The sequence below is a fragment of the Helicoverpa armigera genome, chromosome 1 (assembly GCF_030705265.1).
Source record: "Helicoverpa armigera isolate CAAS_96S chromosome 1, ASM3070526v1, whole genome shotgun sequence".
NCBI lineage: Eukaryota > Metazoa > Arthropoda > Insecta > Lepidoptera > Noctuidae > Helicoverpa > Helicoverpa armigera.
The window spans coordinates 7,696,889-7,722,374 of record NC_087120.1 but is presented as its reverse complement, the minus strand read 5'-3'; the positions used below and the strand labels follow the sequence as shown (position 1 = coordinate 7,722,374).

The window sequence follows — 25,486 nt, the reverse complement described above, 5'->3', positions numbered from 1 at the left end:
ATCATCGAATTGTTTCAGAGAGTTCAATTTTGTGATTTATTTTTCAACAAAATCCATAATTTTATTGCAGTAATGATTCATTTTGCAAAAGGTTAATAATTAGTTTAGGAAAGTTATGCAGTGTGTATTGATATTTTGTTGTGTTATCAAGTTGTTATGTCATTCACAAGTGTCGAAGTTGGTAATAGTTGATAGAGTATTGTTTACTTAGTATCTAGAAAAACTTGTGAGAATTGGTAAGTAAACGACATTTTTTCTGTGGTAATTTTAAACATCCTGATATCAAGGTTTTCATTATCTTATTTTTCAGTTACATATCAAATTATTAGGATTTTAAGAATAACCAAATATTTTAAATAAAATTATAACCATAAGCTCTTCTTATGTCAAATACATATCTGTTTCTATAAAGTAAAAAAATAACTAAGCTACTAATAAGCCGTTTCACCAAAGTCCAATAATCTATGTCAATTGTCTGGCCCTGTAGGTACGCGATACCATTAAAATCGTTTCAGTATTTTCGCATTTATGGTTATTATATCAGGTGTCAAGTTAAATGCTGCCACGTCACCGAACGTCACGGTGTTGTGCTTCAATGCACCATTATTTAATTTAAAGTCTATAAGAGAAACTTGAAATACAATCCTACAATCTGAGACAGCAGCACTGATTGAATTGAAACAAAGATGCAAAACAGGTTTTTTTAGATGAAAAACCACAACAGAATAACAAAAATAATCGTTTTCACTCCTGGAGTGAATCAAAATCATATTCAATAAATGCACGTCGCACGTCTATTAGTAGCTAACAGTTTCCAAGCAAGTGTTTTGAAAATAGTTATGATGTCCTCCTTGCCGATTATCGGCTACGGCAGCTGTTCTACAGCGCACAATACTATAGTGCATTTGCGCAGACACAAGTGCACTCACTATTCCTTCCCTCTCATAGCCCGACGAAACGGCAATCCGATACGACCGGAGAGAGATCAGGCACAGGATCGACATTAACGTGCTCTCCGATGCACGGGTGTATCAACCACCAACTTCCAGGCTCCGGGCTGCTTTGTGAAAGTTTCCAAAACCCACAAAGCGACTTTGGCATGACCCGGGAATCGAACCCGAGCTCGACCTCGTGCTCAGCAGCTGCGCATGCGACAGCTAGACCAACGAGGCATTATCTGCTATTATAGCCTTTCAAATCCAGTGGATGGGGGGGAACAATAAACCCGCTATCATGAACTACAATCGTAAATCTCAATTAATAATTTAACAGTCAGACAATCGTAGTTAGGGGACTGTTCTATTTTTTATTTATTAATGTTAACTTACCGTGAGTTTCAGCCTCTTGTTTAGTTATCAATATATCATGACGATCCTCGTCAGTTGTGGTGATTTTGCCCTCTAATAATTTCGGCTTCTTTTCAGAGTACGGTACTGCTTGTTCAGCTACGAATTCTGTAGAAACTTCTACTTCATTGGCGACTGTAAAACTTTTACTTATTTTTTTAGATATTATTTCTGGTATATGCAATTCGGTTTCATGTTGAAGACTTTCACTGTCTGTAATTATTAATGGTGTTACACTAGTTGATGTTAATTTTGTAGTTTCAGTCTGTGTTGTTGGTGTAATTAATTCTTTGACTTGAGTTTCTGCAACGTTTTCAGTGCATTGAACGTGTGTTAACAAAGTAATAGATTTTTCAGCTCTAGCAGTTTTTATTTTGTCTGTTTTGAAAGTGTCTTGTGAATCTTCTTGTGTAATTTCATCAACGGTTATACTTTCTGTGGTATTCAAAGCTATCGATGCTTTTTCCTTAGGCGCAAGTTGTTCAAAGTTTGTATTAATTTCACTCTCATGTACTACTACAGAACTTTGACTTATAGGTTGCATTTCAATATGTTTCCCGTGTACGTTAATCTCTTCACGTTCTGAAGTTCTCATTAAAGTAATATTTTCTCCAGCAACTACCTCCATTTGTTCAATGGGCTTCATTTCTAATAATTGTTCTGTTACTTCTTTAGCTGGTTCTTTACTTATTTTCATATCTTTTGAATACTCCTGAGCTACATTTTCCGAAACAACATAGGATTTATGAGCTTCCACGTCCAAAGATGCAGTATTCATGTCTGGTTGTAAGAAACTTGGCATGTCTTCAAGGTTTTCTACTACATGGGGTTTGATATTTGATACTTCTTGATGAGTTATATGACTTTTATCCGCTCTTTCCGGCTTTTGCTCATCTACCTTATCAAAAGCTATAGGTTTTTCCCCTGCAATTATTTCAGTTTGCTGAATAGATTTCATTTCAGTGATCGCTTTTTCAGCAGTTTTATAGCTATCGTCACGACTTAGCATTTCATTTGAAATTTCTTGCACTACATTTTCAGATGTAATGTAGCTCTTGTGTAACTCGAGCTCATATCGGATTGTACCTTCAGTAGGTTCATAGTTCACATCTGTGGTTTTGACACTTTCTACTAAATGAGGTTGAATATTTATAAGTTCGTTGTAAGCAACTTGTTTTGTCAAAGCATTTTCATCTTTAGAAAGTGTGTCTTCCAAAATTTCAAATTTCTCTATTGGTACAGTTTGTGTTGTTGTAATGTGCTCATTAGCTTTTATACCTACTTTTTGTTTCACGCTTAATGGAGCTACATCCTTCAGCAATTCTTGCTCCTTCTCTTCTCCTATCGTGTCCGTTATAGTAATGTGTTGTTTAGGTTCAATAATAATGCCCGGTACTTCAGGCTGTACCGGTTTGTCTGTTTTTAAAATTGCTTCCGATTCTTTTAAAGTAATTTGTTCTATTTGAATAGGTAAATTAGTAGTGTAATTTTCTTCAACCTGTTTTAGGGGAAGAGTTTCCTTAGTGTCAATATCATGTTCTTTTTCTGTTATTTCTACTTCCGTTACAGTAATATGTTGACCAACTTCCAAATTAACTTCAGGAACGAGTTCCTTGAGCTTTTCCAAAGTTTTTATTTCTGTAGGTTGTTCTTCGTAGTTTATCTCTTGAATAACAAGAGGTTTTACTGCTTCTATAGTTAGGTCACCAGTTTCAGGTCGTCTGTTATCCACCAAATCCATTTCCTCCTCAATTTCGGAAGGTTGTAACAATTCTGTATTAAAGTGTTTAAGTGTTGTTAAACTTATTTTGTTTGTGATACCTTTTGGAATACGAGTTTCTGCTAAAGCCTCTTCTTTTTCTGCTAAAACATTTTCGGATATGCTCAAGCTATCTGTCGACTCTATAGTAAATCCTATTTGTTGTGATTTCATTTCACTTTGTGACTGCAACATTACCTCTTTTTCATTCACAATACATTCATTTATTCCTAAACTTGAATGCAATGGTACATCAACAGTAGGTTTTATCTGTCTTCCTTCCGGTATTAATCCTTTCGTAAGCAAGTCTTCTTCTTTTTCAGAAGATGTTATTTGAGTTATGTTAACATGTTGCTTCGGTTGATAACTTAAGTTTACTGTTTCACCTTTGACTGGTTCCAATGACTCTAATGTGTTTTCTTTTTCTGTAACAATTGTTTCTGTAATGTCCACAGATCTTTGCTCCTCTATTGTACCCGTCAATTTTCGAACTGTAAGAAGGTCTTTTTCATACGTATCTTCTACTTCACATATAAATGGTTCCAGTTTTTCGACGGCCTCCTGTACTCCGTGAGTAGTGGTTGCACTTGTATGTATTGTTTTAGGCGTACTTAGATCCTCAACGTCTTGACTAACATGTACTTCTGTGCTTAGTATAGATTGTTTTTCACTAATTGACGAAAGAGCGGTTGTTGAGAATGGTTCTTGCATTCGGTTCAATACATTTTCCTTTTCCACTGCTTGTATTTCAGTGATTTCTTTGGCTGTCGTTTCGATTATATTTGGTGTTGCTTTAAATGAATCTGTTTTAGTGTCTATGAATTCAGTCTCCTTCTCACCTATCAATATTTCTGTGCTCTGTATGTGTTTTTGTAATTCATCACGAGTCATTGAGGCTTTTGAAGTTTTCACAGAGATATCTTCAAACTTTTCGACCATACTAGATGGTACAACTTCTGTACCAATTGAACTACTATACGGAACGAACCCAACCGATGCGTCTTGCTTTGGTTGCAGCTGTTGAACATCAAAGTCTTTTTCTCTGTCGACAGTCTCAGTGTAGCTAGTAATTATGGCTTCAGATTCGGTGATTGCTCCACTAATAGAAGATTGAGTTAATGGTTGCTCATGTATCAGTGATTCTTTTTCACCTAAAATTATTTCAGTTTGCTCAAATGTATTTTTGAAAATAGGCGTTGCACTGGTATTTTGTAACGTTATTTTCTCATCCTTAAATTCTTTGACCATCTCACTGGTAATAACTTCTTCAGTATGAGCAGTTTTCCCATAAATTTCGTCAATTTTAGACGATGCTGTTTTGTAGTCTGTTTTCGGTTTTGAAGTTTCTTCTATATTATCTGCATGTGAAAGTACTTCCGAAGTTTGTAAGCTCTTTTGGCATATTATAGAAAGTTCTGCTTGTTGATTTTCAGGTACTTTCGATAATGGTAGTATATTTTCTTGTTCAATGGCTAAGTTTTCGTCATATTGTGGTGCTTGTAATGTTGTAAGAGATATTGTGGGTTTTGTGGAGCTGTCCACTTCTTTATTGATTAACTTGTCTTCTGAGGAGTGAACAATAATCTCTTGTTGAGATATAGCTTCTGTTAATGTCGCTCCTTGTCTGGCAGTGGCAAACGATAATTTATTTATGTCTTCTAGAACTTCCGGTGCCAGTTCGGATCTACTTTCTTCAACCAAAATAGCTTGATTGGAGTCAACGTTTAATGAGGCTAAAAATGAATTTGGCTTCACCATAGTATCCAGGACATTTTCTTTTTCATTGTAATTGGTAGTACTCACGATTAATTCATTATGCGCTATATTTTGGACACTAGCCTGCTTAGGGACATCTTTAACAATGTCATCCGAATAACCTACGCTTGAATCTACTGTGACCTCTGACAGCACAGCAACTGGTCGTCCAGAAATATCAGTTGATGCTGTAAATGATTGTGGTTCGGAAATTGTATTATATTCACTTTCCTTCTCGTGTTGCATCGTTTCCGTTACATTCAAAATGCCTTCAGCTGGAATTAACTCCGGGTTTAAGAATTTGAAATCGGGCTTGATATCTTCTTGTAGAATTGATTGACTGTCTAAGGTTTCATTCTGCGATACTTGCACTGAAATCAAATTACTAGAGACCATTTGGGCTTCTTCGTAATTTGAAGTCTGTGTATCGAGACTATCTAGCGTGTCCCGTGAGTTAACCTCCATAACAACAGCAATTTTGCGATCAGAGTCTATATCAACTTTAGCAGTTGATGTTGGTTTTGGTTTATCAGTGACAAGATTTTGTTCAGTGGAACTAACAACTACTTCTGTGACATTTAAACTTTCTTTACCGATAAAAACAGCTTGAGCTGCACTCTGAGCTATCTTATTTTCTTCAAGCTGTGAAAGCTGTTCCTGAACATTTGTTTGAAGGACTGTTATTTCTTTCTGTAAGTCCCTTGATTCTGATGCAATTTCAGACAAGTTTGGTTGTTTGGTAATGAAGTCAATTTGATCGGCTGTGTTTATTTCTTCTAATTGGGGGGTCTTTAGAGGATGGCTAGATCCTGATTGTGCATGCACCACCTCGGGTAATTTATTGAGTGTTAGTTTATTTTCGCATTCTGATAATTCAGTTTCTGATATAGTTAGGGGTATATTAGGAATAAGTGAAGAAGCTACTGATTCGGGTTTTCTAGACCTATATTCTTCTGTAGATTCACTGTCGTGTATAAATGGATAAGAAACGGTTTTAGCTTGATTAGTTATTACGGATTCTACTGCAGCATCTTCCATTGGCTTATCAGAAACTTTAATATTTTCGGTAGTTGTCATTTGCATTGTTTCTGATGTAATTAGGGGCTCAAATGCTTTATAATCAAAATCTGCTTTAGCTGTAACTTTGTCTTCCTTCAGTACAAGATCTTTTTCACTTTCATGTACATTCACTTCATGTACATCATTTTTGTCTAAGACCGATATTGCAATGTCAGCATGAAAACCAATTACTGATCGCGTTTCTTCCATCGAAGTCTCAGAATCGTGTACACTAGTTTCTACATTAAAAGAATGTTGAAGTTCATTAATACCAACTGTGGCCTTTTTATGGGATACTGTGTCTGCCACAAATTCTGATTCCTTGATGTGAGATGTAGTAATTATATTATCTAGACCTGTATGCAACATTATGTCTTTATTTACAGAAACTTGTGCTGGCATTTCTTTCACCGGAAATTCTCCTTCCTTTTCATGCAATTCTCCGATGGAAATAACCAAACTATCTTTTGCTGCAATATCTACATTTGCTTCTTGTGCTGGAGGCATTTTAAGCGCTGATAGGACTCCTTCTCGTTCTTGAACATTGTGGACTTCTGTTACTATTTGATTCGAAACGAGAACGTCCTTACGTGCCATTTCCGTGGGTACAATCAGCTCAGGATAGTATTTCCCTGACTTGTCTTCAACAAAAACTTCACCAACTTGTAACGACTCTAACAAATTGAAATTAAGCTTGGACGTAGCTGCTTTTTCTATGTTTACGTTAACTACGTCAGTTTCTTTCATTTCTTCATTAATTTCAAGAACATTTAATCCTACTAATGGTGAGAATGCAATAGATGCATTGGATTTTTTGGTAGGTGACTCTTGTAGAGGAGATTCCTTAACAGAAATAATTTCTTCTGTTATGTTAAGAGCGTCTTTTAAAATCATAGTAGTTTTGGCTTTTTCCGCGTGTTTTTCATCTTTTTCTAAATCTGTGGTTGTGACATTTGCATGAATTTCAGTTGTCACAAAAGATTCTGCTGGGACAATGCCCTTGTTTGCAATATTTTCAGAAGCGCTTTTATTTGTTTGGTAATCATCTATGGAACCACTTACTTCAACTTCTGTTACAACTAGAGGTTCGATTTCGTTTATTGATGGTTTTATTGCAAGTTTATTATTTTCTTTTATTTGCAGATGCGCTTCCTTTTCATGAACTTCTTGTACATCAGCGATCAAAGAATAGTTAGTATCTAATTTCAAGTTGGCAGTAGCATCTGTTGATGTCTTGTCAGATAGTATATGTGTCACCTGACTTGCGGGAACTATCTCTACCTTATTGTCAGAAATGTCAGTTGCAATTGTTGTGAGATAAGGTATTTCATCTTTTTCAAGGATACCAGTTTCGTCTTCAATGTAATGTTCTTGTTTTTCTTTGGGTTGGTGTGTTTTAATGGTAATTAATTGTTCTTCTGTACACTGGTCTTCTATTTGCTGTTCTTCTAAAGATATTTTCTGTTTAGTGTGTTTTTTGCGTTTGACTTGTTCTTTTTCTTTGATATCTGTGGAAGTATAGTATCGTGTTTGAAGTGAAAAATATATAAATAAACATGTCTTTTATTTTCAGATTTGACATCAAGACAAGATAATAGAAATGTAAATGTAGGTACTTACTTTACATTTTCTTTGACTCACATAAAGTACACACATGAAGCACATTCTTGAAGCCATATGCAGTATTTAAATGCTGTATAGAATAAAATAACACACGTTTTAAGCTGGTTGTAAAAGCAAAAAGCAGATTATGATAATGGTTTTAAAATGGTTAGTGCAAACTTTCATAATTTATTTATGGACGGTGAATTTATCTCAAACATTCCGCATTATAGGTATAACATGTTATAGGTACTAAAATATTTTTTAACCAGTGCGCAAACTTTGACAGCTTAGTAAATAGTAAATTAATTATTAGTAAATAATATAGTTAAACAAGTTTAAAGAAAAAAATGTATATTAATAATGAAAGATATTTATTTTGAATCGATTTTATGGTCTAAAGGTGAAGCGACCGGTCAACGCGATAACGTCATATAACAATTATTTAAGGTACGTTTTGGAAGCGAACTGGTGACTTCCAACTGCCAACGACACGTGCAGTGACTGCATGGGTCTTGCTCTAAATGCTTGTGAGTAGGATATCTACTACAATAAATTATTACGGCTTCAACCGCGTCCTTGATCTATTTTGCACAGCTGGATAAAAAAAATTGTTTATGTAGCCTTCTTCGATAAATTAATTATATAACACCAAAATACTTTTTCAAATCGTACCGATTTCTGAGTTAAGAGTGTTAAACAAAGAAACAAACAAACTCTGCGGCATCTCATCATCATCATCTGCTCTACATTTTAAAAAATCCTTCATCGTCTACCTACAGTTAAACGTCAAATTAATATAATTGCCAGCTCCGCTCACTCACCAGCTCAATTATTTCATTATTGAATGTGAGCATTTTTTGTACAAAGATCAGGTATTTAGCCGGTCTCAGACCGGCTCAAAACTTTGAATGGAATCATGTTTTTCTTTATATAAAATCGTGGCGAGCAGCGGGTTAAGTCTACAATCTCTAAGTCATATTTTTTTAATATCCAATGGTGAAACATTCACTGTAAAATAATACTGTAGGTATTATAGGCACGCACGAAGAAAATAAAATTCGAAATAGAACCTAAACCATTCACTTTAAATAGTTCTATGAAAAAATGAAACCAGATAAGTAACAAAATAAGCGAGTGATTAATATTTTTAATATTTGATAGTAAGAATAAAGCGTCTGCAATTCATTCCATCCACGGTATCATGTCATCTGAAGCATTTATTTAAAACACTTATAAAATGAGTTTCTAGGGAAAACTTACCTTGAACTTCCGACAGTTTGGTAGTATCTAAAACAAATAATTTTTGATTAGCAACTTTTGTTTAACTAATTACAATTTGCTGAAACCACTTTCAGTAAACCAAAATGCTTTCTTCAATCATCAAAGCGTCTTGGTTACGAAAAGACAGTCAAGGAAATAACTCAAGAGCGCGCGCACACTATGAAGATTTAGTCAGTCGATAGTTGATTTTTGCTCTTAATAAAAATCAGTACCAAGTTGAATGGAAGTACGAACGATTAGGTTTTTGGTCCGTATAAGACCAACTAAAAACTTTGATTAAATTCACGATTTTCAAAAAAAAAATGTTATTCCTACCAAGGGTCAACTAAATAGTCTGCAGTGTGCGTGCCGTGCCTAATTTTATTTCTAAAATACTATGATAATACCTTTTATAACCGTAGTAGTATGTACTTCCGCCGTTTGTTCAGCTGCCGACTCGACTATTACCTGTAAAATAGGAACAGAACTCATTACGCTATGCCAAACATATCCTTTCACTTAGAAACCGATATCTTTTTTTGCAAAACGATATCAGTATACAGGTTACATACCTCATGTGCCTCTTTTTGTTCCCAGGACCGTGGTTTAAAATCTTCTGGATAGAAATGCGCAATTACTTCTTCAACCGAAGAATGCTTCAGTTCCACCATTTTCAAGAAAGCACGGAATCCAACTTTAGCAGCTATTACATCTTCGTCCTGCGTAGTTTCTTCCGTAAGTACTTCTGTAATAAGTGCTCCGTGACCTTGTCGCTCTACCAAACGAACTAAGGCCGACTGGGATTGCGGAACTCGTAACGCTGGGAAATATTGAGAATCGTACAGACTTTCAATTTGTTCTATTGTGAGGCCGTTCCTCATCATGAATCCTATTTTGGCTAATTCTCTTAGTGGAGATTCACCAGGGCCGAACTCTTTGGCATTTATGACTTCTAACAGCTCATTTATTTCTGCTACTACCCGGGAATCACCTTCAACCATTCTTATTATGCCTTTTTGAGTTTCAAATGACTCTTCGAACGGCTGAACCATTTCCTCCTTGTCTGGTTGCGATGATACTAAATAATCATGTGGAGTAATAATCGGCTCTGCTTTTTCTTTGCTGGGTTCTAACTTTTCTTTTTTATCGGCCTTCTTGTAAGTGGCAACATCTACAGTTTCAACATAGTCAGCTTCAGTGACAACTTTCTTTGCTTTTTGTTTGTCTATTTTCTTAACAGGTTTCGGTTTTTCAGTTGTTTGCACTTCTTCTATTACAACTGCAGAGTCTTTAACAACTTCAGAAACAACCTTAGCAGTTTCCTCCTGAACAATCTGTTCTTCGCGTTTTGCAACTTTTTCTAATCTGTCTTTTATTTTAAGATGTTTGGCTTTTTTAGCCTTATCTGTGCTATCATACACTTGCAATTTTGCTTTAGTAATAGCCATGCCTATGTCACTGACTGCTTTGCACATGTATGTTCCTTCTAATGCTTTAACACACTTTTTCACTGTGCATGTTGTACGATTCTCTTTGTTTTCAATTGTAAAACGTTCGTCCGTCCTTATAACTTTGTCGTCTTTGTACCAAATTATTTCTGAAAAGAAGTCGCTTAGCCATTAGTTTTCAACGAATATAATCAACTAGCTTTTGCTCGCGACTTTGTTCGCGTGGAATAGTGACTTCCGGCACATTTTTGGATAGCGATATATGTCCAAATTTAATTTTTATATTTTTTTGCAATAAAAACTATCCTATGTCCTTTTTCAAGTTCCAACCTATGTCTGTACCAAATTTCACACAAATAGGTTCTGTAGTTTAGGCGTGAAGAAAAGACAGATAGACAGACAGTTACTTTCACATTTATAATATTAGTTGGGATTTACGTTATACTTAGTTTTGCTCAAAAGTTTTGTACTCAAAAGCTTCTTTTAACTTAAGAAGGCTCTTTGAAACTTCTACATTTAAAATTTGACCGTAGCAAAAGGGTTGAGTTTTACCTGGCGTCGGATTTCCACTGTACACGGCTTCGAAAGTAACGGTTTCACCTTCATCCACTCGTTCTCCTAGAACATCTTTCACAAACGTGGGTACTGACTGGGTTGCTGTAATTAAAAACAAATTATTTATCTAAATGCTTACTTAAGACTCTTTAAGAAACATCATCATCATCCTCCGAGCCTTTTCCCAATTATTTTGGGGTCGGCTTCCGGTCGGACTGTTTAAGAAACATACACGACTTATTTACTATTAAGAGATGAAAATACACCGCTGCCGTGCACCGGCGGGTGATACCGAATTAGCGGATTTTAATACTCATACATCGCCCGACCGCGTGATCTTACTGGGCATATCAAAACCGCGCAGAATTTAATGCGATATTGATATTCCATCGCTCCGTGCTAGGCACTGTTACAAAATCCGCATTACTGCTACCGCATTCTATAGAAAACAGAGTGATGTACGTATTTACCTGGAACCTACCTAATATATGGACTCGTCTTTTGAATTATGCTTCTTAACTTTATTAAATAAAAAATCGGTAAAAAAACTTTTAAGTCAAACGGTTTTATCTTATGTGCACTGAAAACTAGAAAATAAAAAAATAGTTACTTACCTGTCAACCTACGTAGGTGGTCTTGTTCATATTAGACTAAAATAAAAACGTGGGGCCCATTAACTGTTGCTGTAGTACTTTCTTCTAGAGGTACAATAGGTGTGGATTGCATCGACTTACTATAATCGTAACTGGAGATTTTGACAATCAATAATAATCAGCCGTAGCGGCTTCACCAGCGAACGCCGAGCTCATGATCTACCAAAGTATAAAGATATGCTTTGCCATAGGTAGGATTTCAGAGGGGCCCCACGTTTTTATTTTAGTCTAATATGAACAAGACCACCTACGTAGGTTGACAGGTAAGTAACAATTTTTTTATTTTCTAGTTTTCAGTGCACATAAGATAAAACCGTTTGACTTAAAAGTTTTTTTACCGATTTTTTATTTTCTAGTTTTTAGTATTTAATGAAAATGCCTACCGAATATTCCTCATTCGATCTAATTCATTTAGTGCATCATTATTACACGGTCTCTTATCTGATAATTTATTACAATCTAATTTTTAAAAAAGTCAATTTTTTTAACGACGCCAAAAATCATCAAGTGAACCCTACCTGGGTCAGCAGCGGTAAGGGAGTACCAGATTCTTACTGACTAAAAATAGTTATGTTTCGTCGTAGGCCTTTTATATACCAGGGCCACGGTAACTCTTTCGAACAATCCCGCAGCCCAGGCAGGCCTTGGCCACGTTGGGCCCCGCTGGGGTTGCTGACAGTATTCTACTTGTGTAGCCCTTTCATTTGATACCCATATTAAGGGGGTTGTGGAAAAATATGTAATCCGCCATTTTGTGCCGGCGGCCATATTAGATTTACAATGTTATTGATATTTCTATATTGTATTGTCATCGGAATAAAAGGTGTATACAAAATTTCAGATTAATCGGTTGACAGGAAGAGGGTGAAATTTGAATTGCTAAATTTGACCCAAGAATAAAACAAACGGGATGAGCTAAATAAAACCGTTTAAAAATTGTTATCAGCCATTTGGTAGCGGCGGCCATCTTAGATTTCAATTTTGCATAGTAAATTGTATTCTACTTGTTGAGACCTTTCATTTGATACCCATGTTGATGGGATTGACAAAACCTAAGTTATCCGCCATTTTGTAGAGGCCGCCATCTTGGATTTGAATTTTAAAAAATCAAAATCAAAATCAAAATCTTTTTATTTCACATAGGCCTTTGCAGGCACCTATGAAACGTCACATTAGTTGCACGGTTCCAAAAAGTTGGTCTCATGGAGAAGAACCGGCAAGAAACTCCATAGACACTCTTTTTAAAAAGTAATATAGTCACAGTACAGTCTATTACATAACAATAGTAAGCTCACAGAATTATACAATGCAAGAAACTTAAACTGTAAATCTATACAATGCAAAGGGAGAAGAAAAAGTCGTTTAATTGCCAGGGAAGCCACACATGGAGAGATGAGTTATCGCCATATAATATCTTTATCGTCAACAAAGTCTTGAATTTTATAATAAGCTTTTTTAATTAGGGTGGATTTTAAAGTGTTCTTAAATTTTATATCCGTGAGATCGGTTACACACTTAGGCAGCTTGTTGTAAAAACGGACACAATTCCCTAAAAACGATTTATTTGATTTCGTTAATCTGAATCTCGGAGCTACTAGCTTGTGTTTGTTTCTTGTATTAATAGAATGTATATCACTTTTAACACTAAATTGATTTAAGTTTTTGCGTACGAACATTATATTTTCTAGTATATAAAGAGAAGGTAGTGTCAGTATGTCAATTTCTTTAAATAATTCTCTTAATGACTCGCGAGGGCCGAGGCCATAAATTGCACGAACTGCCCTTTCTGGAGAACGAAGATTGAGTTTACGTCAGCCGCTGCCCCCCACAGTAAAATGCCATAGGACATAATGCAATGGAAGTAAGCGAAATACACGAGCCTAGCAGTAGCAACGTCAGTAATCTGTCTTATTTTTCTGACTGCATAAGCTGCGGAACTCAGCCTCTTTGACAGTGCTGAGATGTGGGCACCCCATTGCAATTTAGAGTCAATGGTGATGCCCAGGAAGACGGTTTGACTAATAACATCTAATTTATTATCGCCCAGAACGATGTTGAGCCCTACTGGTGTTACATTAGGTAAAGAGAATTTAATGCATTTCGTTTTGGAGGAATTAAGAAGCAAGTTATTCGCGGCAAACCACTTGCTCAGAGTAACCAAGCTATCGTTTACGTCTATAGGACTAGATTCCTTTCTGTTAATTTTGAAGACAAGGGAAGTGTCATCAGCAAATAAAATAATATCAGAGATCACAGACATCATATACGGGAGATCATTTATATAAGCTAAGAATAAAAAGGGACCTAAAATTGAGCCCTGCGGCACGCCCATTTTTACTAATGATCCAGATGAAGTTGAGCCACTTACGTCCACTACTTGCTGTCTATTTGACAGATAAGAAAGGACGAGCGCGAGAGCTTTACCACGAATTCCGTAGTGGTTCAGCTTACAAATTAGAGTGTCATGGTCAACGCAATCGAACGCCTTAGAAAGGTCGCAGAAAATGCCCACAGCATCCCGCGAATCTTCCCAGGCGTTTAAGATTTGGGTGATCAATCTTGCACTTGCGTCAGTGGTAGACCTACCCTTTGTAAAGCCGTACTGACGGTCATGAAATATGTTGTTTAAATTAAAATGTCTTAACATCTGATCGAGCATGATCCTTTCGAAGATTTTGCTAAAGGCTGGAAGGATTGAAATAGGTCTGTAGTTAGAAGGGTTCTTCTTACAGCCTGATTTAAAGATAGGAACAATTTTGCTGAGTTTCATCAAGTCAGGGAAGATACCGTTGTCAATGCAAAGGTTAAAAATTTCACTAAGTATTGGGGCAACACTCTCAATAATGGAATTAATGACTGTGACAGAAAAGCCCCATAAGTCCTCAGTCTTTTTTAGATTTAAAGACTTGAATGCTCTTTTGATCGTGTAATCAGAGACATATTGAAATTGGAAGTCAGGTATATTTCTACTGAAGTTCTGTCGAAGTAACGTCTCAGCTAATATAGAAGATGAATTAAGGGACTTGGTAACCTCTCCGGGAATGTTTGAAAAAAAGGTGTCAAAAGCATTGGCAACCTCTACCTTATCTGAGATAACAGCATTATCAATAACTAACCGCGGATCAGCATCCCGCATTTTAGTTTGGCCGGTTTCAACATTTATAATATTCCAGACTGTTTTAATTTTATTGTCTGATTTGGCTATTTTATTACAAATTGATTTCGACTTAGCCAAAATACATACCCTTTTAAATATCTTCGAGTAGTTCCTTACATAGTCATGAAAAGTTGGATCAGAAGTCAATGACCTTTCGTGGTACAAGTTATATAGGACATCCCTGCTTATCCTAATCCCTTTAGTAGACCATTCACTGAATTTAAATTTATGAGTGATTTTAATAGTTTTTTTCGGACATGACTTATTAAGTTCCTGGCAGAGTGTATTAAATAAATGTTTAAATAGTTTATTTGGTTCTTTACAGTCCATGTTAATAGAATTTAATTTATCCGAAGTATTATCTTGAAATTTTGCAAAGTTTTTGTTCAATGGTCTAAAAGTAATTATCTTATTTAATGAGTTTATTTTATTAGTTTTAAAACTAACAAGCTGACCTTTGTGGTCCGACCGTACACCAGATATTAAGGAAAAATGTTCGATATTACTGTTATTAGTAAATATATTATCAATACAGGTACTAGAAGTAGCCGTAATTCTAGTGGGATCATTAAATAAATAATTAAGATTAAATGAATTAAATAACGCTAAAAGGTTACATTTATCAGATGATTCAGTGAGAAGATCTATGTTAAAATCACCACAAATATAGACTAATTTATTACTTTTAATAACTTTTGAGAGAATATCCTCCATATGAACGAGAAATAACGAAAAATTTGATGCTGGTGGTCTATAAACGCATACTATTACATGGCTTTCTATCTCTGCACATGCTACTTCGCAGACGCGATCAACAGAGCCAGAGGTAATGTCTAATCTATTTTTAAATTTTAAATTACTCTTAGATAAAATTATTGTACCTCCACCCTCAGCTGAAACTCTGTTAAACACACTGGCAACCAAAAAATTATTCACATTAAATGACATTTTATCAGGCTTTAACCATGTCTCACAAAGACATATTATATCAATAGAATATTTATCAATTAATAATTCAATATCTAAAATTTTGCCAGAAAAGCGGTTTATGTTCTGATGAAAGAGTATAAGGTTACTACAATGCTTTTCTATTGTCTCAGGAGCTAGTTTAAATCTTCAATCACAGTATTGTTAGGTAAACTAGACAATACTGATTCGTCGCTTATTCTAGGTTTTGTCATATTGTTATCTATGACACTGTTAATATTATATGCTAACAAAGAAGCAATCAGATCTTTATATTTATTAGGGAAATACATACATTCCCTTGTTAAATAAAAATCACTAACAAACTTGTTAGTGTCAAAAAACAATAATTTGTCGCTATTTTTTTATGCTAGTTTTTTATATAGTACATTGTATTCTACTGGTTGAGCACTTTCATTTGATACCCACATTGACGGGATTGATAAAACCTACGTTATCCGCCATTTTGTACCGGCGGCCATCTTGGATTTGCAATGTTATTGATATTACTATATTGTATTGTCATCGGAAATAAAGGTGTGTACCAAATTTCAGATCAATCTGATAACAGGAAGGCACTGAAATTTCAATTTCTAAATTTGACCCAAGAATGAATAAATAATAAAACAAACGGGGTGAGCTAAATAAAACCGTTTAAAAAGAAATAAAAATTGCCCTGGCAACCAACTCAACAATTGACCACTGATATATTTTGTTCAAGGCTTGGCTAAACATGATTTGGCGACTTGTTGTGATATTCATAGAATCTTACCTTTCAAGGCGGCCTGTAGTTCCTCCATGTGAGTAACCCATTCTGGTTTTCGATATTCTTTGGTTCCAATTATACCTATAATATAACATAAATATAAGTTTTCAATTGAAAGGTGAGTTCGATAACAATTGTGTTTTTTATTTAAACCACTAATGTGAATCTGTGAATCATAAAGTAGTCCCGGATCCTGTGTAGCGTATGCGCCATCTCACAGTTATATTACCGAATTGATTTTGGTGCCCAGTATTGCACGGATAGATTTTTTTTTACAATGTGTTCAGTGTGAACAGTATTGTTTGATGTAAGTTTGGGTCGAGAGGAAGGGAATGTAGGAGAAGGCATAAAAATAAACTATTACAAAAATATAAACTAGCTCCTGATAGGTACTGCAACTGAAAGCATAAAAAGTATTAGAACATACAAGTATGTATTTTATTTTTGTTTTCGAGGCCAAGTAAATTGACTTACTTTCAACAGAAAGTGCTGCAATCGTTGAAGTTACTCCTAATGGATTGAATGCTTCAAATACGATTTCCCCAGTGTCGTCTTGATACACCTCGGGTATTATCAGTATTGAAGTACCGTCTTCCATTTCCTCTATTTGATATTCTTGGGACTGGACAATCTCTACGCCTTGTTTGCGCCATCTAATTTCTGGTTTGGGAATGCCTATAGCCTTTGCCTCGAATCTAAACAAAAAGGTGATTGGAAAAATTTGAAATATTGTATTGAATACTCTATATTGTAATAATTTGAAAAAGTGCAACTAATTTGATCCTCCCTACGAGGCTTATTAAAGAAATACCTCTACTTATTCTTTGAGATATTTTCAAGTTATTTTTCATTTAAGATAAAAAATATTTTACTTATTTTTATTATTATTTCACATGGTTATAAGACACATAAAGTAGGGATACTATTGCTAGTAGATAAATGAAAGTAAAACCAAATTCAGCACCTGGTTAATTCTCCTTCTGTAGTAGTTACAACCGTTGGTAAGGCTTTAACAATACGTGGAGCGAATTCCTCAATGTCACTCGTTTTCTGTAAATTATTGTGCAAACACTTCAGTACTTTAGTAGATGTAGGTATTACAAAAAGTAATAACCGTCGTACCACAAAAACTTTTAAACGACTGTTGAACACTTGTCTAAAATAAGGCCAATTTATGACGTTGAAATAAGTTTCGTTTTGCAGCCACACTTTTTTAAACAAGTGTGCAACGGAGTTTAAATTTTTGTAGTAAGGCTGTAAAAGTTTAATATTAGTTACCTCATCGCTCAGTATATCCTCCTCTGAAGCACTGGGTACATATTCATATGCTAGAAAAAAAGTAACCATTAAAAAACATGTCAATCGGTCGATGCTATCACTCACAAGTGCATAATTCCTGTGCAATATTCACGAGTCATACTGTGGCCGTTAATGTGTTAAGGGATTCTGTATATGGTCGCGTTTCTGAACTGTCCTCAATTATTTTAAAACAAAAGGAATTATACACCCACAATATCAATAACTGGATGCGACGCAGTTAACATTCACGAAGCTCTCATAACACAAGCGATTTGATTCTATCCTTAAAGTCAACGTTACTATAAGTACTACGTAGTTTCTGTATTTATAGCTATAGTTTTATAAATTAAAAATAATCGATATCGATACTAAAGCGTCGATCAAAACTCCAAACTTCAAATTGTTCTACAGATGCATGGCAAATATGATAAATGTTGTTAGGTGTCTCGAGTTACGGTGAACATTATACAATCCTTCTTGTGTTTTTATAATACATGCAAACTAAGTATTCTCATGCAGTGTGGAAGTAGAATTTACATCGCTACCTTCAACATCAACAGTACATTCGCAGTTACAACTTCCAAATTCATTTGTAGCTACACATCTGTATTTTCCTGACATTTCAGGAAAGGCTTCTTTTATGCACAATTCACATAAGCCCGATTCTTGTCGGGCAACTGTAATATCTCTAGCTCTTTGGACAAGTGTACCATCATGATACCAATCGACTTTAGGCCAGGGTTGCCCCTTGATTTTGCATGAAAGTTTTATTGGTTCCCCATCCATTATAATCACTGATTCTAAGGGAGTAATGATTGTTGGCGCTTCCCCTGTAAATTCCTTTTCTGTTTGTTCTAGCAGTGAAGCAGAACATGAAACTGATCCCGCAAAGTTTTCTGCTCTACATGTTATGATTCCTAAGAAATCTTTGCTTATATTTTCAATGCACAGACATGAAACATTTTCCCTGTCGGTTACATATATGTTAGTTAATTTGTTTTGTTTAGCATATGTGGTTACTTCTCTCGTGTCTATGAACCATTGGAAAGAAGCAGTCGGACTTGATGAAACTTCAGCCTCAAGTAATACTATATCCCCTAAAGTGACCGTTTTTGGTCGAATAGGTTTAGTGAATACGGGTGGTGAAATCTGATCTTCATTTAATGATTTTAGTAGTTTAATGGAACTCGCCGATTTGGCCACCACATTATTTTTTTCTATTACAACTTCATACTTTCCTACTTTCTTTTTGTCTACATTTTGTACTTTTATTGTTGATATCCCATTTTCAGTGTGTATGATACAGTCGTCAATTTGTTCAAGGGGTTGATTGTTGCGGTACCAGGTCACTATGTTATCATCCGCAGGCTCAAACACAACAGATAATTCTAATGTGCTATTTTCCAATACGTTCAAAGCCTTAATTGGCTCAATTATTAATGGTTCCACCTCTGTAAAATATAGTTCTAATTAATTTTAATGTCAACCATGAAACGTATTTTTATTGCCAGGAACAAAAAAGTCTGTACTAACGATTTCAACTTTATGTCATGTACAAATTATTTTTATGTTAGTATTTATTAGGACAAATAAATGAAATTATGAGAACTTTCCATTAGACTGATATCCTAGGTGCCACCAGACATCACTTATTTACAAATGCTAACACAAATGCTAACGAGCTTAATTTGTACCCGACAACCTATTTACGATCTGTAAAGTTAGTTGAATAAAAAAATATATATACAAGCCGCATTCGTTATTGAAAATGACAACAGACTGGCGCTTAAAAAATGTATAATAATATGTAACGTATTTAAAATTATATGACTGAAGTTGGTCCGTTTTGGAGATAAAAGTGCAGAACGTTTTATGCGTGAGTCCAACCCGCACTTGGCTGGTTTTAAGAGAAAATAAGGAATGTGTGGCGCTACTGAGACCTCAGTCCGTATAATGGAAGAAGATATCTAGTTTTACAAATGTAATTTGCAAATAAAAATTTTGGGAATTGCTTATAGCCTGCGGACTGGATTTGATATTTACAGCGTTTGTTAAATACTTGTGGAGATAACCATGCATCTGTTTACAATAAAAAACTTTAAGACCCCGACTGATTGGTATTGATCTAACCTTACCTAATATAACAAATAAATAAACCTCACCTTTCTTTTTATCTTTCTGAATCTTTTTCTTTATCTGCTTTCGCGTAACTACAGTAGTGACTTCTTCCTCGATTTCTTGAACTGGTTCATCCTTTTCAACTACAGTCGTCTCTTGAACTATGCTCTCTTCGACAGACTTTTCTTTCCTGATCTTTTTCCTTTTCTTTTCTTCAGTTTTTTCAGTTGTCTCAATAGTTTCTACCTCGAGACTTTCCTGTTTGATGATTGGCTTGGGGGCTTTTACTTCTTCCACTTGCTGTTCCTTCTTAACTGGCTTAAGCTGCACCTCTTCAGGCTTTTTCTTTTTGTTTTAGTACAACCTCTTCTTTCGGTTCCTCTTCCTTCGGTCGCCTTTTGCCAGTACTTGGGCTCCTCAGGCTTTGCTTCTTCCACTTGCTTTTTGACCTTCTTTTCAGGCTTCTCTTCTGGGTTTTGCTGATACAACCTCTTCTTTCGGTTCCTCTTCCTTCGGACGCCTTCGTTGTGGGCTTTGGGCTTTGCTTTCCACTTGCTTTTCCTTCTTGACTGGCTTTGCTGCACCTCTTCAGGCTTCTCTTCTTCGGTGCCTTTTGTTTGAATTGTTTGAGTACAACCTCTTCTTTCGGTTCCTCTTCCTTCGACGCCTTCTGCCAGTAGGCCACTTGGCTCTTCTGGCTTTTCTTCCACTTGTTTTTCCTTCTGACTGGCTTTGCTGCACCTCTTCAGGCTTCTCTTCTTCCTTTGTTTGAATTGGCTTGAGTACAACCTCTTCTTTCGGTTCCTCTTCCTTCGGTCGCCTTCTGCCAGTGTTGGGCTCTTCACGACGACTGTTAACCTCTTCGTTCGCTTAATTGGCTTTTACAACCTCTTCTTTCGGTTCCTCTTCCTTCGGTCGCCTTCTGCTAGGCTTCTTCAGGCTTTGCTTTTCCTTCTTGACTGGCTTTGCACCTCTTCAAGCTCTCTTCTTCGGGTGCCTTTTGCTTGAATTGGCTTGAGTACAACCTCTTCTTTCGGTTCCTTTCCTTCGGACGCCTTCTGCCAGTGGCCACTCGGTCTGGCTTTTACTTTCGGTTTTGCGAATTGCCTTTCTTTCGGTTCCTCTTCCTTCGGACGCCTTCTGCCAGTAGGCCACTGGCTCCTGGCTTTGTTCCACTTTTTTTCCTTCTTGACTGGCTGCACCTCTTCAGGCTTCTCTTCTTCGGTGCCTTTTGCTTGAATTGGCTTTATACAACCTCTTCTTTCGGTTCCTCTTCCTTCGGACGCCTTCTGCCAGTAGGCCACTTGTCTTCAGGCTTTGCCTTACTTTTTTTTGACTGGCTTAAGCTGACCTCTTCAGGCTTCTCTTTTGACTTTCTTGGCGAGCCTCTTCTTTGGGAATCTGGCTTCGGCCTTTTGCTCTGTCGCTTTCTTCTACTGGCTGAGCGTCTTCTTTTCTTCCCTTCTGTTTCCTTTTGCTTTCGATCGGTTTCTTGGCTCTTGCCGAGCGGCCTCTTTTTGACTGAGCTGTCTTCAGGCTTCTCTTGTGCCTTGTTTATTAACTTTCTTTCGGTTTCTTCTGGCTTCTTTGCCTTTTTTCCGACTTGAGCCTGACTGGAGCTGCACTTTCAGGTTTTTGCTGAATTGGCTTGATACAACCTCTTCTTTCGGTTCCTTCCTTCGGACGCCTTCTGCCACTTCTTTGCTTTCCACTTCTGACTGGCTTTTTCTTCAGGCTTCTCTTCTTCGCTTTTGCTTGGGAATTGGCTTGAGTACAACCTCTTCTTTCGGTTCCTCTTCCTTCGGACGCCTTCTGCCAGTAGGCCACTTGGGCTCTTCAGGCTTTGCCTCTTCCACTTGCTTTTCCTTCTTGACTGGCTTAAGCTGCACCTCTTCAGGCTTCTCTTCTTCGGGTGCCTTTTGCTTGGGAATTGGCTTGAGTACAACCTCTTCTTTCGGTTCCTCTTCCTTCGGTCGCCTTCTGAGGCTTTTTTCTTCCACTTGCTTTTCCTTCTTGACTGGCTTAGCGACCTCTTTCGTGTTTTGCTTAAGGCTTGAGTACAACCTCTTCTTTCGGTTCCTCTTCCTTCGGACGCCTTCTGCCAGTAGGCCACTTGGGCTCTTCAGGCTTTGCCTCTTCCACTTGCTTTTCCTTCTTGACTGGCTTGCTGCACCTCTTCAGGCTTCTCTTCTTCGGGTTTTTGCTTAATTGTTTAACCTCTTCCTTTCCTTCGCTTTGCTGGCTTGCTTTCGGCGCCTTGACTTTTGATCTTGACTGAGCTGCACCTCTTCAGGCTTCTCTTTTGAATTGTTTTTTTAACCTCTTCTTCTTCGCCTTCTGCTGGCCTTCTTCTTCAGGCTTTGCCTCTTCCACTTGCTTTTCCTTCTTGACTGGCTTAAGCTGCACCTCTTCAGGCTTCTCTTCTTCGGGTGCCTTTGTTAATTGGTTTTAAACCTCTTCTTTCGGTTCCTTCCTTCGGTCGCCTTCTGCCAGCCGGCTCTTCAGGCTTTGCCTCTTCCACTTGCTTTTCCTTCTTGACTGGCTTAAGCTGCACCTCTTCAGGCTTCTCTTCTTCGGGTGCCTTTTGCTTGGGAATTGGCTTGAGTACAACCTCTTCTTTCGGTTCCTCTTCCTTCGGTCGCCTTCTGCCAGTAGGCCACTTGGGCTCCTCAGGCTTTGCTTCTTCCACTTGCTTTTCCTTCTTGACCGGCTTAAGCTGTACCTCTTCAGGCTTCTTTTCTTCGGGTGCCTCAGTATCTTCTTCATGTTCTTCTTTTGTTTTCTTTGTTTTACGTCGCCATACAGGTGTATCTTCATCCTTGGTTTTGACTGTTTGTTGCTCAGTTTCATCAATTTTCAATATTGCAGTGTCTTTTTCGTAGGTCATAAGTTCTTCAACTTCTACAGTTTCTGTTTTTTTGATTGATTCTCGCCTTACCTTCTTCAAAGTTACGTCTTCTACTTTTTCCTTCACCAATGGGGCCTTTTCAACCTTCGTTGGACGCAGTTTGATACCTTCCTGAGTCCAAGGAATTGAATCTTTTCTTTCGTCTCTAATGATTGGCTTCCTATCATCAGTGCGTGGTTTTTGAGAAATCTTCTTTTGGATTTCCTCTTCATCTTCCTCTGTTTGTAATAACGTGACATCTTCAGTGGTAGATAAAGTTTCAGTCAATTTATCGTCACGTCGAGGTTTTCTCCATGATTTTGTTTCCAAGGTTTGAGTTTTGTCTTCATCAATTTCGGACTGAATTTTTAGTATATTGCTATCTTCAGTGACTAATTTCTTGTCCGTAGAAAGATCTTTGCTACGCGGCTTCCTCCAAGATTTAACTTCCAATACTTCTTTATTAGTGCTGGTAATTTCAGTGTCATCTTTTACTTGTAACAATGTAGTGTCTTCTGTTATTAACTTTTTATCTGAAAATGATTGTTTTGTTTCTGGTTTTTGCTTTCTCCAATGCTTAATCTCAAGGCTCTCTTCTTTTGTCTCTTGTTTTGACCGCCGCCAGGGTATGTTTGAAACAAGTTTTTGTGTATCTACTTCTTGCACATTTTGAACTTTCAGTAAATTACTTTCCTCTGTGGACTGGTATAATGATTTACTGACTTGTGTTATATCAACATCTTCGGTACTCGAAGTAGTTACATCGGTCTTATCATGGAAAGTCTTCCGTACCGTTGTACGAGATTCTGCAAAAAAACAGATAACATGATTTGTGTGAAAAGTTGTGATAAATATTCGAGCTGCAGTAACATTTTATTCGTATTTTAATTTTTCGTTCTATTTAACACCTTTTTTTGAAATTTATAATTATTTAATTTGTCCCTATATTCGTATCGGCAAGTAATGCATTCAAGTCTTGTAATATTACAGCTGTATGTAAAACTGTCTATCTTAGAACAAAAATAGATGTGAAAAATATATTGTTAAAAATGACCTTTGGGTCATTATGGTATTTGAAAAATATGAAAAATATATTGTTATATTTTCACATGTGGTGGTTGTGTGGTTGTAAAATAAGTTTAAGTCTAATTTCAGATTTTCAACTTCAGTTATTATACAGTTCAACCCGCTTCCCAAATTTAGACAAAAATCCTGTATCCTTTTCCCGGGTCTAAGCTACCTACGCTTTAATTTTCAGATTAAACGGTTCAGCCATTCTTGAGTTATAAAATGTGTAACTAACATGACTTTCTTTTATATATATGTACATAGATTTATTTATTTACTGTGTATTATGTACCGTTACTATCAAGTTATGTTTAATAGATGCGTGCTTAAAGATGTGTCGCTTTTCACAAAATTTAAGTGGACACTTCAAGATTTCCCTCCCATTATTTTTTATATTTTTCTAGATATATTTACCTCGGTAACACTACAAGAGCTTTAAAATATGTTTCAATGTGAATCGGATATGATACGCCCTTATGTAATGGAAGTTACAATGTTTTACTAGCATTAAGACGTGAACTCAAACACAACTTTGTCCTTTGTGTATCTATTTAAGACACGACATCGTGCTATCTCATTCAATCTTTTGAAATTGACAGTAAAATAATAATTAGAATTTTAGGCCTAAATGGTATCTTGTATATAAAAATGAATTGCCTTTCTTTACCTTCTTATACAATGTGTCCCGGGGATAAGTGACCGCCCGAAATTTTTTGAATATTTGTACAAAATTAAGGATAATTTCTTTTATATTTTTGAAAAAAATCATTAAAAAAAATTTATTGTCAGGCCTCTTAATAACAGGCTTTGCTCTTTTTTTTCAAATTTCAACTGACTGTATTTTTGCATTTGTTTGAAATAGCAGCAAACATTGTTGTGAGCTATTGTAGGAAATATCATGTAGTTTATTAATAAATTAAAAGAAAGTGATATTAAGGGGGCATTTATTGGACTTATTTTGAAAAAACTGAAAAAAAGGCGTTATTTTCTTTGAATTTTTTTTTTTTTTTTCTAATAAATGTTTTATTACATTTTTGTTATGTTTGATAATTTTAATTGATAAACTATGATGTCGGCTAGTCAATAAAGAAAAAAGATGTAAAAACTTAGGAAATATCTTAAAAAACTGTAGCACGTCACAGTATTTACTAAAAATCATTAAAAAAAAACCAAAGGCGGTAAGTCCCCAATATAAAGGAAATTATCCTTAATTTTGTTCAAATATTCAAAAAATTTCCGGCGGTCACTTGACCCCGGGACACATTGTATACAGAAATGACTTGCTGTTCGTTAGTCTGACTAAAACTCGAGAATGGTTGGATCAATTTGGCATTTTTTGGTTTTAAAATGTTTCAAGAGGTCCAGGTAAGATTTGAAAACGATACGAAATTAGCTGGATCAGCTAGTTTTGCAATAAAACTCACCATAACGTCCAGCCACTTAACAATGTAAAATACGTATACCTATTGGCTATTTGGTACCTCACATTCTATTGTAAACTGTTACTTGGACCGATCTTAAGACCAGAAATCGCTTTTCCGTGTTGCTCAGTCTTAGCAGACATCACGGTTCATGAGGTACAGCTTTGGAAACGAACAGACTGACATTGACATTGGAGTCTTAGTAATAGGGGCCGTTTTTACCCATTATTGGGTCGAAAGTCTAAGAACTGGAAGTAGTAAAGTACCTTCAAGTACCTGCACTAATATTAATTCGATTTATTAAATATATGGGATAATAAACAAATTTGTATGCTCCCAGTCGACAGCGATGGGGATAATTTTT

The 25,486-nt window shown here is 36.2% G+C and overlaps 1 protein-coding gene across 1 annotated transcript in view; it reads right to left on the bottom strand.

The window, feature by feature from the left end:
* LOC110378885 (titin) overlaps nucleotides 1-25,265 on the bottom strand; it is a 65,219-nt gene extending 39,954 nt beyond the window's left edge. Inside the window, exons 1-15 of the mRNA XM_064036874.1 lie at nucleotides 25,208-25,265; nucleotides 22,259-23,439; nucleotides 21,811-21,879; nucleotides 21,636-21,692; nucleotides 19,791-20,076; nucleotides 18,174-19,079; nucleotides 17,608-17,657; nucleotides 17,294-17,379; nucleotides 16,804-17,024; nucleotides 16,336-16,410; nucleotides 10,785-10,889; nucleotides 9,357-10,381; nucleotides 9,192-9,252; nucleotides 8,785-8,811; nucleotides 1,329-7,427 (exon numbers count right to left, since the gene is read on the bottom strand). Coding sequence (XP_063892944.1) covers nucleotides 1,329-7,427; nucleotides 8,785-8,811; nucleotides 9,192-9,252; nucleotides 9,357-10,381; nucleotides 10,785-10,889; nucleotides 16,336-16,410; nucleotides 16,804-17,024; nucleotides 17,294-17,379; nucleotides 17,608-17,657; nucleotides 18,174-19,079; nucleotides 19,791-20,076; nucleotides 21,636-21,692; nucleotides 21,811-21,879; nucleotides 22,259-23,439; nucleotides 25,208-25,265 — 10,306 coding nt within the window. The remainder of the gene's footprint in view (nucleotides 1-1,328; nucleotides 7,428-8,784; nucleotides 8,812-9,191; nucleotides 9,253-9,356; nucleotides 10,382-10,784; nucleotides 10,890-16,335; nucleotides 16,411-16,803; nucleotides 17,025-17,293; nucleotides 17,380-17,607; nucleotides 17,658-18,173; nucleotides 19,080-19,790; nucleotides 20,077-21,635; nucleotides 21,693-21,810; nucleotides 21,880-22,258; nucleotides 23,440-25,207) is intronic.
* Nucleotides 25,266-25,486: the final 221 nt, after the last annotated feature.